Source organism: Crocodylus siamensis, chromosome 5 (genome assembly GCF_052110815.1).
Source record: "Crocodylus siamensis isolate JL-2025a chromosome 5, ASM5211081v1, whole genome shotgun sequence".
In the NCBI taxonomy this organism is placed as follows: domain Eukaryota; kingdom Metazoa; phylum Chordata; order Crocodylia; family Crocodylidae; genus Crocodylus; species Crocodylus siamensis.
The window spans coordinates 126,564,676-126,580,139 of record NC_143399.1 but is presented as its reverse complement, the minus strand read 5'-3'; the positions used below and the strand labels follow the sequence as shown (position 1 = coordinate 126,580,139).

Here is a 15,464-nt window from a genome sequence, read left to right as displayed (position 1 = left end):
AGCCAAGCAAGGCAACAACTTGAAGGCTAGGTAAAACCAGGCAGGATTGGGCTTTTTGAAAGAAGTTTCTGGAAGCTTCTAGAATAAAAGCTGATGAACAGTAACTGTAACAGCCAAGAAAATGGTATAGTTAAAATGGTCCAAAGTCCTGAGGTGGACCAAGAATTTATTCTTGTGGTTTTAATTGGTATATTTCAGCTGTAGAGTCTGTCTGTCTGTCTGTCTGTCTGTCTGTCTGTCTGTCTGTCTGTCTGTCTGTCTGTCTGTCTGTCTGTCTGTCTGTATATATACTATATATAAATAAAATGTTGGTTTTCTTTTTATTTTTCATCTGTCACTAATTTTTTGATTAAATGATTCAAGGGAACAGAATAGTCCTAGAGATTGATTTAATGATTTGTTCATTAATCAGTGGCATTTATAATGCAAGACGTTAAAAAAATTAGTAGTTTTGGTACTATCTTTGTTCCCATAATTGAATGAGTTCTGCTGTTTCGTAAATTTGGATTTGCTCCGTGGTGAAGTAATACTTTAAAAAAACTGGCTAAGATTAATCCAGGGAATGATGCTTGGAATGGATTAGAAGAGGCACTATCTAGACAATCTGGCGCACATCCTTTTTCTAATGATGAGCAATTGCAGAGTAAGCTCTATAAAGCCAGGAAGCATTTATTTTGGAAAAGAAATGTCTCTAAATAGTAAATTTCGGGCACAGGAGGAAGATTGAAATATTTCCAGCTCATTTAACACTCAGATTGTGATTTTTCTACCATTTTATCCAGACTCTTGAAGCTGATAGGTGACATTTGAAAGCCCATGTCAGATACAGACTTTTAATAACAAGACAGAGATGTTGCCTATATGCGAATTCAGCAGTTACTGGTAGATACAGATCATTAGGATGCAAGTAAAAGGATCTCATAGATGTTATAGAAGCTAAATATACACTTCTAAATAAGATCTGAACAACTGTTCAAAAACTTCCTAACCAGAGAACTTTGTGTCTCCTTGAAAGAGAATTTTTACTTTCTCCAGGGAAGGGAGCTCTTCATACACTATCCCACATTTATCATTCTTCATTTAATACTTAAATGTTGACTGCTGCCTCTGGCCAATGATCTTGCCTCTTATCAAAGCAGACACTTTTGTGGGGTTTTTTCCATGCTGTCCTGCATGGAGGTTGGGAAGCTGCCAGTAAACATCTCCAAAGCTATCTTATTCTAAGTACTGTAAAGCCCTCCACTGCTGCAAATACAAAACCCAGAACCAAACAACTTGTTCGGTTAGGTGTGCTGAAATAATTAGCTGTCTCATTTCTTCTTGTGCTCCTCTCCATATCCATTCTTTGTGTCTTCTCTTGTGCTGGGTTTGTAAACTAGTTGGGGATAGAGTATATCTGTTTACTCCATGTTTGTGCAGTGCCTAGTGTAAAAAGGCTCGGAAGTACATGTGCCTGGGGCTTCTAGGTTCTAGAGTAGTGTGGATACTATATGAGCACTTTACTGGAAAAAATATGAAGTTGCTGGAGATATGTTTTAACTGCCTCCTTTCCCCATCCCCACCACCAATCCCAATCCTGTCTTTTGCGTGTCTTTTTTTTCTCCCCAGTCCTTTAAAATAGTTCATTTAACTTTATCATCTGTTTGAAATGAAACCTTTTCACTGGAGAGTCTGATCCTCTGAGGAATTTACTGACATTAAGATCTGTAGAAGACAGTTTAGTAGCATTTGCAGATGGTCAATATTACATAGACTTGTTTGAGACCCTTCATATTTGGAATTTATTAGGCTGATGTCTTGTATATTTACTCTTTAATCTTAAGTGTAAACAAATGGTTAATGAAATGTCTTGATTCAGGTTCTACTAGCACAAGCTTTGGAAGTAAAGTAGCAGCAGCATCTAAATTGACTTGCTTGTGTTATAAGATGATCAAAAATAAAGAAAAGGGGAAAATTAAGAAAGTAATAAATATTTTTATGTAGATGTGCTGATAATTACTTGTATTTTCAGATGCATTGAATTGATTACTACGTTTTAGATGTGTATTGTATTTGTGGTGTTCACTAAATTTTAGACGTGGCATGTTTGTGCTGTTCATTACAGTGGATCTGTTCTAGGTAACATTTCATTCCAATCACTTGCTAGATGGGACTAATTATCTAAGATGGTGAGTTACTTGCAGTATACTTCTTTTTTTTTGATTTACACAGATGGAAATCTTTGCCATGCTGATGTCTCTCTTTTTGGAGAGCCTACCGAGTTTGAATACTTACGAAAGGTCCTGTTTGAATATATGATGGGCCGTGAGACAAAGGTATGGAATTTCATATGTTTGGAGTTAGACTAGAATGTTTCCCTCTTGTGTAAGTTTTAAGCGCTATTATAGATGGTCTATAAGCAGCTTCCAGTGCTTGTTCTGAGGTCTGGCGTTCAAATAAAAGTTTTGGTAGCGTAATTATGTAGGTTTATGAATATGGAAAAAGTAACAAACCTAAGCAAATAGCCATGCAGACAAAAGCCCTAGCGTAGGTACATTTAAACCAGCAAAGAATATTCTTGCCTGTATAGCTTACTCTGGAGTAGTTTACGCCATACCACAAATGTTTCGCTAGCGTAATGTGTCTTGACTAGTGGAGTGGGGGCTGCTGGTATTCATTTTACCAGTAGGGCCAGAAATTGAACAACAGGGGTTTTTGTCTTTGTGTTTTGGTCATTAATATTGCGATGTTGTTTTGATACCATAGCCAGCAATAATAAATTACTGGATTATGTCTCATGTGTCATTCTGAATTTACAGCATATCTTCTCTAAAACCTATGCACATCACATCTCATGGGTGTGTAACTTCTCTGAGAGGTTACATTTTGAGCAGTTCTTGCTGTTTGCAGAAGTAAAAGACTGAATACGAAATTTGCCAGCCAGTGAATTCCTTATGAAGTTGGGCTTCTAGTATCTAGTAACAACCCCTAGGCTTAGAAATTGGCTAGGTTTGAAAAAGGATGTCTAAATGTTGCTCGTCCAAGCAAAATGTTTCTCTTATGTAGATAGATATCTTCCTTTTTTAAGACTAAATAGCTTTCCTCTCTGTAGTTCTTCTGGTTTTTGTTATGTTTGTAGCTGGGACTAATGCTGAAGCTTTACAGTAGTAAGAATTTATTAGAATACTAAAGCAATCAACTTTGTTCCTTTTAAGTGCCCTATATAAAATGTAGTACTTTTCTAAACAAAATGTTACTCAAGTTACAATTTTTAAATTCTTCTGTGCCTTTCACTTCTATTCTTTTTTTTTTTGTTCCTTAATATCAATTACTTTTAAAAACAAACAAAACACCAACAACAAAAAAATAAATCTCTGTCAGAATAAAAACTTCCCTACCCGATTCTTTCAGAAGTTAGATTTAGTGCTAAACCATTGATACTATTCTCCTACTTTAATGCTGAAATTATTAAAGAAATGCTAGAGGTATATGCAACTTACTGCCTGCACATATTATTTTAAAGTCTGTTGTTAGGGGGTTTAGGGGATTGTTGCAAACAAGAAGGTATGCCTTTTAGAAAACAGTTTAGCATCGTGTGACTACTAAGCAGTTTAGATTACTTCAAACCAGTTTTAGACCAGTGGTTCTCAACCTTTTTTCTACCAGGACCCCTTTGTAAACATCAGTGGCCAGTCCTGACCCAGTGCTCCTCACTCCCAACCCACTGCTCCCCAGCCCCTGCTGTGTGTGGGGTAGGAGGTGGGCATGTCTGGTGGGGGGACCCTAAGCAGCCCATCACAGGCTGGAACTCTGCCAGCCTGTAGAGGAAAATCCATGGTTTCCCTGTTCTTTTCCTTTAAAGAAGAATCTATTTTTAAAGTTTGTTCACAACCCTTTTATATATTCTCACAACTCACTTTTGGGTTGCAACCCACGGTATGGGAAACGCTGTATTAGATAGCAGCAGACATCTCCTATAGTATGATTAACAAATCTGCTTTTAAAGTTTAACATGAAATGTCTTTAGATTAATTTTAACTCTTGAACTGTATTTAGCATGGCTCCAGTAACGTGTGTTACTGATTAAAATTGTTTCTTGTTGGTGCCCAAGATACTACAATGCTTATTTTGGGATTTTTAAATTGAAAATGTGAACTAGTTTTGTGGTGGTAGCACACTAAAACTAGGCTTAGTTTTATGATTTTTCTGGCAAGGAATGAAGCTGCAGAATTTGTCAGTAAAAACTAATAGCCATATATTTTATCTGTGATTTGAGATAAGAACAAAATTCCTATCTGGCATACAATATACAGTATTATGTAACATGGTAGATTGATTTGAGGGATCTGGCTTCTGTCCTCAGTTCAAGCAGATTAATTCTGGGGTGGAGGAGTGGGGGGAGAACCTCTGTTAACCAAAAGAGGCCTGCCTTCAGGAATGGATCCTAAGGATCATATGTGTATCCAGAATGAAAATAAATTATACTCAAGTGGAGACAGATGTGTAATTCTTACAACTGCTGAGGAAGGTATTATTTTAAAATTAATATAATTGAGAGAGGGAATTCATTCAATTCAAATAAATGGCTGGAGAGAGAATTTTTAAAGCAACAAATTTCTTAGCTTTGGGAGCTACATTTACATTCAGTAGTAGGTTGCCCAACAAGAAATCAAGAGTTTCATTGGTAAGTTATATGAGAATGTAGATGATGTACAGCCCTAGTCAGTTACATCCTAGGATAGCGTGTTATTCCATGCAAAGACTCTCTTACTGATTAATTTGCTACCTGATGGTAAGTTGCGATAGCAGCATTTTTTTGCAGGAAACTACTGCTTGAAATCTAGTTGTTGGTTTGTGCTAGACACCAAAATAACTTTCACCTGTATGGAAACCAATGTGAGACCAGTGTTGTATGTACATACCCTAGCCTTTATCACATTTCAACTTTGTTACTTCTAAGCCCAAGTCTCAGCTTGTCTAAAATAATCAGCGTACCTTTTTGACACTGTTAGGCTATGTACACACACTGAAATAATCTGGGAGAATGACCTCAGGGTTGTTCTCTTGGTAAAGAAACTTCACCCAGAGTTGTGGGTACAGATATTCAAATACTGAAGCCCTGAAAAGTGAAGAGCTTGTGCTGATGGTGGGGTCTGTGCACACATCTCAGCATGTTCTGCAGGCTCTCTTAGTCAACCTGGCAACAGATGGCAGTGCATACCCTGGTGGGCTGCCTCAGACTGCCCATGGTCACCCTGTGCTTCCTTGCAACACAATGTGAGGATTGTGAAGGGGGCATACTCTGCTTCCTGCTGCAGCACCAGAGTCCATTGAGTGAATACTGTCCTCCAGAATCCCCTTCCTGCCACAGGGATATGGTGTTCTATTCTGAGAGAAGCCACAACATGCACAGACACTTGCTCTCTCAGGAGAAACTCCTGGGAGTGATTTAACTATGGTTGTTCTCGGGTTATTTTTTTTCTGGAGTGGCCATTTTTACTCGGGGGCGGGGGGGGGGCGAGCCTGAACATCTGTACAGTCATAGTTTCTCCTGGGAGAACAACTCTCCCATGAGAAACTGACCATACAAGCTTAGTCAAGCCAGTAGCCAAATCTGTCTTTAACATCCGTTTCCACATACACTATATACTATGTATGTACACGTTTTATCCTAAACTGAAAATGTTGTCATACTGAGCATAAACTTTTGCTGGGAGCCGTGTAATTTTACTTTTTCCTTTCTCACACCTAACCTTGTTTTGTTCTGATGTCTCTTTATTACATGTGCGAAAAATACCTTCTAAGCTTTTCCAGACATTAACTTCATTCAATTTGTCTGTACTGTGAGATATATAAGAAACACTCTTGGGGGTATTAAAATAACATTCTCTACATTTATGTAGAGACCTGAGCTAACCAAATATACTGCACTGCTTTCCATATTTGTTTATTAAGTATACTCAGAGCTTAGTTCTCTTGGTATACGAAATCTACAGGATTGCCCTTGCAGATGCTCCGCCTTGCAATTCTGTTATGTAGTTTGCAGTCTGTTCCTTGGGGTGTGAGTCACTCTGACCCTTATGTGTTTTCCGTGTCTTATGCGGACATCTATGGTGAGAGACAGAAGCAGCTTTGCAGGTACTACCATTGAAGGTGTTCTGTCACAGTTATTCCAAGTTTTTCTTGCCTTCCAGCTTGCACTTCTGAAATAGCTAGTTACATGCAGATGTTCCTTTGAGAATCTAGATACGCTTTTTCTGTTGTTACTGGCTTCTACATTTAAACGTTGTCTGGGACTTTGAAATCCTATTGGAATTGTTGCTAATGGAAGTGAATCATTTAAAAGCTTCAGAGAACTTCGTCAGTGATCAGCAGTTCCGTTCCAGTCATACCAGGCTGGAAATATGGAAACTAATGGCACACTGATATTTTTAGGAAATTTAGAAAATTGATGAGGACATCTGTAAATATTCTCTGCTTCTTAAAAGAGTTGATAGTTGGAATGTGAAATATATACTGTTTCAGTAGGACTGCCATTAATATGGGCATGTGAAAGCAAGGGATTACTGTCTGCTTTACCTGTTTTTTCTAGTAAAATACACTCAAGATGATAAATAAGGTAAACATTTTGCTGCTTTAAAAAATGCCATCTTAAATTCTGAAATCCCTGCAAGTTTGTATTCTACATGCGTAACTTCTGAAACACTTTTATTTCTAAATCTCCCTTGTGACCACAAGAACTTGGAGAATTTCAAGGCCTTGCTAGTGATAGATTACAAAATGGACATTTTCAGGAAAGAGTGTCTTAACAATGTCTGTTTGAGTTGGCGCACATGTATATGTTCTTTCCTGTATTATTTGCAATGGATGTATATTTTCTTTAACTTTTGCATACCATTGTGTCCTGTTGTAAGCTTGAAAGTGAGAGGTTCAAAAGTAGTTGTCCTATGAGAGTGTAGGCAGATCCTGAGCTCATTCTGTGAGATATTTCAGATATAAGTAGTTGTGATGACGAGTTTGGCAAGAAAAGTTTGAGTGTGATGTTATTTTATGGAGTGTGATGTTATTTTATGGCATTGGAGACATTCTCCCAGTATATCTGCAAACTCTGTTAGATGAACTCAAAAAACATCATTAGGGCCGAAAATAGTTTAAACAAAATTTAAGCTGATTAAGTAGAAATGTTAACAAGGGGAATTCTTTTACTTTGTCAGCAGATAAAAGTTACCTGTGATGTGCACTTGCTACTTGTGTAGCCTACTCTTTCACCTGATCTCTAGCTATCTCTTCTGTTTCTGTAGTTCCTTCATCACTTCACTTGTAGGACTGATGGGGAAACCACAAGGGCTGATGAACAGCAATCTTATCTCTTTCGCAAGCTTGTTCAATTAGAGCTACACCTTGGGTCAAGTGGAAAAGTCCTTGACCTTTTTTGTAAAGTTGCCTGCCCATCAGCATTTACTGTTGTTCAGAATAAAAGGAAAAAACAAGTCCTTCTTGCCTTGGGAATATGTCAGTTATTTAAATTCTCAAATGCTGCACCTGTGGAGTGTATTTCCACTGAGCTGAAGCTCTGTACCTAACATACAACAGTAATGTAACGTAACGTACAATGGCACAGATTTCTGAGTTTCTTTTACAATATATAGGTATGGTAAAATGTAGTCAACTCTCAAAAACAATATTTCTGGTGATGGGTTACTTTTAGAGTCGGCATACTGATGAGAGGTTTCATAGGGAAAAACCTGTGTTAAGAGTTGAGTATTTAGTGACATAGTTGTGTTTTATTAAAGGAGTTAATGTGTCCTCTAGAGTTATATGGGTAGCAGCAGTTGGTTCTTGGGTCTCATAGAATTCACATAACATGCTATCTGTCATGTAAGTGAAATGTGAAACTAATATTTTTAGCAAAGCCAGTGGAAGGCATAGAAAAAATACTAAGACATGTATATTATTCTGTACTTCTATTAATGCGTTTTAAACTGTTATATAAAAGTTTAATATAATCTTTTTAATGCTTGTGAAGTTAGTTGGTTATAAATCATAACTTTTTTTTCTTTAGACAATGGCAAAGGTTATAACTACAGTGCTGAAGTTCCCAGCTGACCAAACCCAGAAGATCTTGGAACGAGAAGACGCTCGACCATTGGTATGTCTTACAAGCAGGTTGAATATATGAGCAAAGATTAGATTGCTAGAATTTACCGCTTTACAAGACTTTCGTATTGTAGAAATCAGTTTAAGATTATGACAAGAATTATAGAGAGATTAATATACATAACTATTATGTAGATTAATATACATAACACTTCTCACTATTAGATTGGAGCAGCTCCATTGTTGGTGATGGTCATCTTAACACCCTTATTTAGACTGGGTCAGAGATTGTCTGATGAAATGGTATTTCATCATAAAATGCTAATTTGTCAAAACAAAATGTTTTGGCTGGAACTTACAGGAAATAAAAGTTTTGTTGGGGTCTTCCAGCTTTGCAGTAGAATTTCTAGTCAAAGCACCCTGACTCTAGTTGAAACAAGTGGTTGTGGCATTGACCTGGCATGTGAGGGGAGGCCTTGCTCTGCTAGGTTGAAGTCCTTGCTCTGAATTGGGTCCTCCTTAAGTCAGTCCCATAAACACTTGGCTATTTTTGAGGTATCCCTGCCCCCCCCCCGCCCCCGGGGGGAAAAAAAAATCTTAGCTATCAATCCTCCCCGCCCTTATCCTCTCCCCCCCCCCCCCCCCCCCCCCCCCCCAAAAAAAAAAAAAAAGGAATGTGAGAACTGTACTAGAGCTGAAATATCAGTGAGGAATAGTGCTGAAACTAGCCTATACAAATGTATCCCTTTTCATGAAATCCCTGGCTTGATGCATAAACAAGAAGTCTGGTGTTTTTAAAAAATGACACTGAAAGTCTACCCCACTCTCTCAGTGTGGACTATATCAGCTAAACATATGGAGGTTTAGGTTTTGGGAGGGTGTAATAAAAGCCATATTGTATTAGCATCTTTAATAGTATTTTGGGGCCAGTTTTTCAGTTTATGAAGGAATTATATGACCAGTGTTTCATTTACAGCAAAATTTCTGGTAGATGAAATATAAAATGCTTGCAAAGAAGCAAGATGGTATTGCATAAGAGCAGAAGCACTCCTTGTATTATCATTACTATTTTACAAGTAGTGTAATGGCTTTTATTAAGGCTGTGAAAAAAGTTTCATTACACCTTGTCTGAACTCTTATTGTCATTCCTGTTTTAGTAGGCCAGATTAATAAAATATTTAAGAGTTTAAATGTAACTCCTGTTTTTTTGTCTGGTCTGAGCTCTTCTTCCCCTTCCCCCCCTCTTTGGCTTTAAATGTAGCTGATACTTTCATAGTTGTAGGGTCTAAAGGGACCTGAGCAGATCTTCAAGCCAGACCCCCTGCCTTGGCAGGAAAGAGTACTGGGGTCAAATGACCCCAGCAAGGTCATTGTCTAGCCTTGTCTTAAAGACCCCCAGGGTAGGAGCCAGCACCACTTTGTTTGGAAGTTGGTTCCAGATCCTAGCTGCCCTGACAGTGAAGTAGCTCCTCGTCATGTCTAGTCTGAATTTACCCTCTGCCAGCTTGTGACTGTTATTTCTAGTCGCTCCTGGTAGTGCTCGGGGGAACAGGGACTCCCCCAATGCCTGCTGGTCCCCTCTGACTAGTTTGTAACAGGCCACTAGATCCCCCCTCAACCGTCTCTTGTGGAGGCTGAATAGGTTCAGGTCCAGTAGCCTCTCCTTGTAGGGCCTGCTCTGTTCCCCCCTGATCATGCAAGTGGCCCTCCTCTGGACCTTCTCCATGCTGTCCACATCCCTCTTGAAGTGCGGCGCCCAGAACTGGACGCAGTACTCCAGCTGTGGCCTGACCAGTGCTGCGTAGAGGGGGAGTATCACCTCCTTGGATCTTCTTGAGATGCATCTGTGGATGCATGACAAGGTATGGTTGGCGTTCCTGACTGCATCCCCACGCTGCCGGCCCATGTTCATCTTGGCATCAGTGATGACTCCAAGATCCTTTTCAGCCTCTCCACTGACGAGAAGGGAGTTTCCCAGCATGTAGGTGTGGTGCTGGCTCTTCCTCCCCAGGTGCAGCACCTTGCACTTGTCAGTGTTGAATCCCATCCTAATCTCCGCCCACCCTTGTAGTCTGTCTAGGTCCGATTGTAGCCTATTCCTCCCTTCTAGCGTGCCTACATCCCCCAACATCTTAGTGTCATCAGCAAATTTGAACAGGGTGCTTTTTACCCCCTCGTCCAAGTCACTGATGAAGATGTTGAACAGTGTGGGCCTGAGGACCGAGCCCTGGGGGACTCCACTGCCCACATCTCTCCAGGTCAAAAATGACCCATCCACCACCACTCTCTGGGTGCGGCTCTCCAGCCAGTTGGCGGCCCAATTTACTGTCAACACCACAGTCCCCCAGTTTCTTAATGAGAACGGGGTGAGAGACAGTGTCAAAGGCCTTCCAAAAGTCCAGGAAGACTATGTCCACTGCTACCCCTGCATCTAAAGATTTGGTGACCTGGTCATAGAAGGCCACCAGGTTGGTCTGACAGGACCTGCCTCTAATGAACCCGTGTTGATTGCCCCTAAGCAGAATCTTCCCTGCTGGCCCCTTGTGGATATGTGCGCCAGAATAATTCTCTCAAAAGCTTACCCAGGATCGAGGTAAGACTAACTGGCCTATAGTTTCCCGTGTCCTCCTTTCTCCCTTTTTTGAAGATGGGAACCACATTGGCCCTCTTCCAGTCCTCTGGCACCACACCAGAGCACCACGAGTGCTTGTAAAGCCTTGCCAGGGGTCCCACAATGACCTCAGCTAATTCCCTCAGTACTCTAGGGTGGAGATCATCTGGACCAGCTGATTTAAATACATCCAGTCCCTCCAGAAGTTCCCTGACTAGATCCTCCCTGACCCTTGGCTTAGGTGCGCCTCCCCTGAGGGGGGCTGAATAGGGGGCTGATCGTGTCCCTGCTCAGGAAAATGGAGGCAAAGAAATTGTTAAATAGGTTAGCTATTTAGAGAGACTAGAAGTAGGTTTAAAAGTTTTGTTTCAATGCAAGTAATTAGTTAAATTACATTGATAAACTACATTTTTCCATGAGAAACATACTTTAAAAAAATACCTTCTACTATTTTTCCTGCTCTGATGCTCAACTATTGTTGAAACAAGCTGAACACAAGCAACTAGATTTTTTGTTTGTTTTTGTTTTTTGGAGTATTGTCTTGTGATCTTGAATACTTTAGCATACTTTAAAACCTGCTTTGACATTGGCTATTCCACTCCAGTAAGTTTCTTGGGCAATACATTTCAAATTCCAAATGTTTGCTTAAACTAATAAAACAAAAAGGAATGACTCTTCCTCCTAGCTAACCTTTCCTTGTAGTGAAAGTGCTTCCATCATACCACCTGAAATAATTACTATTGTACTTGTTTTCATTTTTTAAAAAGGAAATGATTAACTAAAACCTCCTCTCAAGCTCTTAGTTAGAAAAACTGAATTTTTGCCAATAAGGAGTCCCTCTCTAGTGAGGGTAACATTTTGAATTCTGCCTATGCAAGTAGAGACTGACTTTCTTTCACTGAAAATTTAAATCTCCCCCATTTGTTTGATGTCTCATTCTGCACATTCTGTATTGTTGCTGCTAAAGGCATTTGTTACCTTCTGTAAAGTGACTGTAATCAACCAAAATTTGCTCGGGCATTATCTCCTTGTGTGTCTGGCAAAATGTTTCACATGCTGAGGCCTTTTCATTTATTTTCTGAAATGACAAAAAAGCCTAACTATTTGGGATCAGCAATGCGTTCTCCAGTTCACTTCAGGTTTTGTGCAACAAAGCTGTTTTGATTTCAGATCTAGTACATAATTTTTTGAGGTAAATATAACCACGTTTGTGCATTTTAGGGAGGCAAAATTGGGTTTATAGTGGAAGCCTGTATGCAACATTAACTGTGCGTTTCTATACACGCACTTCTTTGACCATCCTCGGAATTCTTCAGTCTGTTTACTGAAGCAAAAATGTGAATCTGTATTGTGAACCTTTTCAGATTTATTTTAGGACAGTGACTTGCACAGTCAATTACATGCCAAACAGTTCATTATCCTTAACTGCTCATTACTGTACTATGCCTGGTGTACTACTTATTTGATGTTTACTAACCTGTCTAATATAGTTGTATGTAAGAGAGGAATATTTTTAGGCTAATTGGATTGCACAAAATACTCATGCATGTTACTTTCCTCATCTGAAATATACAGAGCTTTTAACTGATAGAATCATATACATATTTGAAAAGATCACATATTTAACGTTTTCTCTAAAAGGGGAATAAAGACGTAAATCTCAACAACTTTGACTATGTGTCGCACCTTATTTCAGACAATGTGATGGAAGTGTTTACACATTTTATAAGTATAATTTGTCATCATATTTTGCTACTAAAAGAATTTAGATGTAACAGCATTAAATTGAGGGTACTTGGCTGTAATTATTTGCCAGGTTAGTGCCTCTCCTTTCCTTACCAATATTATGGGCATCAGCAGTGGGTCAGCCAAGTTTTATAAACAATCCAAGTTTGTTTAATGTGCTTTACTGTGCTTAAAGTATTTACTGAGGTGTTTTGTCTAATCCTGTCAGCCTCATATGCAAGTAGTAGATAACCACTGAGCTCATCTTTGCAGTGTTAAAAAAAAGTAGTCCAACAAGCTGTTTTCTTCCTGGCTTTGTAGTTTACTTCACCTCGCAGTGGTATCTTCTGAATATTTCATCAGTCTGTCCTTAGTTAGCATGTGGGTGAGTGAAGTCTAATACTTTGGTGTTTCAGTTGAAGGTCACATCTGTGGCATAATATTAATTATTCTTGTTATTTTTTTCTCTTTTTTTGCCTGCTTTTTATTCATAAAGAATTGCTAAATGTTCTTTGCACTAAAAGCATGTAATAGATCTTAAACAAAAACTGTTACTTATTTTCCTTACAAAGCTAAGTTTGTCAGATGGAAGCCTTAAATTATCAAATTGTGTAATCTGTACACAATTTGAGTCTTGAGATTTTGATTCAGATCCACACCATCTCAGAGGCATGAAAAGATTAACCAGAAATTTTGAATCAAATCCTCTGTAGTAATAAAATATATTGAACTTAGCTTTGTTTTGCTGGTGCTTTTGCTTTTTTCATTTTCTGGGTTCTTTGAGTAAACGGGTAAGTTGGATTCCTGTAGTATGTTCAAGATTGTGATGCTCAAAATGGAATTTTACACTATATAAATATCAAGTAGTTCTTGTTTTAAATAATGAAATTCTATGTGTGGGTCTTGATCCAGCAAAGCCCTTAAACATATGCTGAATTTCAAATTGAACTTCTTGCATAATTCGTAGACAGTATGTAGTTTGTGCTTAACCAATTCAGGGCTATGGATCTGGTGGCATTAAAGAATAAGAAGGTTTGGAAGAAAGTCTGTATTAGGAACTTCATAGTATTTGTTTTGTACAGTTTTTAGGAATCATGTAGCATTCAAAGCAGTCATTTTTAAATTAGAGAAAAAAGCAATCGAGTTCAAATCTAAAAAGAACCCAACTTCCTTACTGTAAAAATAGTAGGACCATGGGAACATACTGGCCAGCAAAATGGAGAAATTTCTTTCATTGGAGGTCTTCAGGAAGAGGCTAAATAAGCATGAGTCTGGGATGGTTTAGGAGAAACAAATCTGCAGAGGATTGGACCAAATCTTGAGGTTCCTTCAGATTTGAAGTACTCCAAAACTGAGTTGATTTCAGCATGTAGCTGGACTTGCGTTCCTTGGGGGGTGCACATGCTTCAGTGCTTTGCTGGTTCATGACTGTGGGTTGGTGATAACAAAAGATGACAGTGCAAAAGAGCAAGATCATGATTTAGGAAGGAGGTTTTTAGGTCCATGATTGGGTAAGGAAAGAATTATTTTGAATTTGGCCTAAGTGAGAGAGAGAAGGGGAATACAATTTAGTTGCTTTCTAAATATTTTAATTTCTATTTAACCAGGCATCATACTCAAGTGTATTTTCTGGTCTCAAGTGGGTAAGCTAATTTTTCATCTGGGTTGATTGGCCTACACTGAAAATGTCTTACTTGCTTATAAATCGCAGAAGTTATTTGGCCTGATGTCAAACCTAAGATCCTTCCATCTCCTATTCCATTTCTGTAGCCACTGGACAAATTGATCCCCTGATTTATTTTAATATTAAATATTTGCAGTTTCCTGTCATTAAATTCATTTACTCGCTTTTATTTTTTGTTTTCCAGTCATGGCTACGACCATCTTGAAGAAATTGTGATAGTAAAATCTTTCATGACGACACTGCTTAGAAATACGGTTATATCTCTGTTCTCCTTTGAGAATGGACAAAAGGAAAAGCTATTATTCAGGGTCCCAAATGGAGCAGCAAGACAACTTTGGACCATGGATATAGTTTAAAACTGCCTTGGGAAGAGATACTAATCGGGTTATCTGGTGATGAGTCTTTTCTTTCCTATTGAATACTGTCTTCTATTTTGTGTTTAAAAGTTATTTTTTTAAAGGGGGAAAAAAGACTTTTGTCTAGAAAGGTTTTGCCTACTGCTATATTTGAACGCAGGTTTCACTGGGTGTTTTTTAAGAGTTGAACTTCATGGTTTGTCTCTTCTATTTATTTATTTTTTTTAGTTTCTGTCTGAATGAACTGTGCAATACATTTTTGGGTGGGTAGCAGTTAGTGGGTGACTTCCAGATGAATTAGGCCATTTGACTAGTCCCTCCCTAATATGATCTTTTGATTGTTTGCTAAGGACTATTTCTTTAAGCTTTTGCTTACAATAAATCCAGATTGCAGTACCTCATTTGTTTACTCTTAGCTTTTGTACTTATATTTTCTGGAGAAGAAATACACTACTGTAAATTGTAAATAATACATAACTGTATCATATGCTCAACTGTGACTGTTGGCAATGCTAATCTGGCAGGAGCTGAGATTTAAATAAAATTCTATTTACTATATAATTTTTTTTAACTTTTATCTGTTCTGAAAGGTTGTTTTTTCTCTGAGCACTAATTTTATACTTAGATGCCACCTTCTTTGTCAATATCTGAAACACTTGCAGTCCTAAAAAATTACATTTATCCTTTAGACATCCTTTTTTGAAGGTTTGCAGTCTAAATGTCAGGTGTAGACATCATGGTAAACTGGAAAATTGGAATACTGTAATTTTATTACCCGTAATGGCTGTTGGAACACAGACATGGCGTTTGATCCTTTGTGCCCTTATTTTTACTTCACCTGAATAAATTCCCCACTGCACAGGCTTACAGTGATAGAAGACATGCTGCTATACATTCTGGTAATGGTAAAGCTTGGATGTATTTATAAACTTTTCACATGATGTTTATGGTCATTTGGATAGTATTCATTTGCATTCTATCTATTAGTTTTACTGTCAGGCTTAGTTGTTGC

At 38.4% G+C, this 15,464-nt stretch overlaps 1 protein-coding gene across 6 annotated transcripts in view; it reads left to right on the top strand.

Annotated features, from left to right (window-relative positions):
- The window catches only part of GOLGA4 (golgin A4), a 99,535-nt gene extending 84,522 nt beyond the window's left edge, over nucleotides 1-15,013 (top strand). For 5 of the 6 annotated variants that reach the window (XM_090050258.1, XM_090050262.1, XM_090050260.1 and 2 more), the window contains 4 exons: nucleotides 2,212-2,315; nucleotides 8,042-8,128; nucleotides 12,734-12,797; nucleotides 14,281-15,013. In XM_090050258.1, the coding sequence (XP_089906384.1) occupies nucleotides 2,212-2,315; nucleotides 8,042-8,128; nucleotides 12,734-12,763 (221 nt within the window). In that variant the 3' untranslated portion in view covers nucleotides 12,764-12,797; nucleotides 14,281-15,013. The remainder of the gene's footprint in view (nucleotides 1-2,211; nucleotides 2,316-8,041; nucleotides 8,129-12,733; nucleotides 12,798-14,280) is intronic. The other variant, XM_090050259.1, reaches the window with a different exon arrangement.
- Nucleotides 15,014-15,464: the final 451 nt, after the last annotated feature.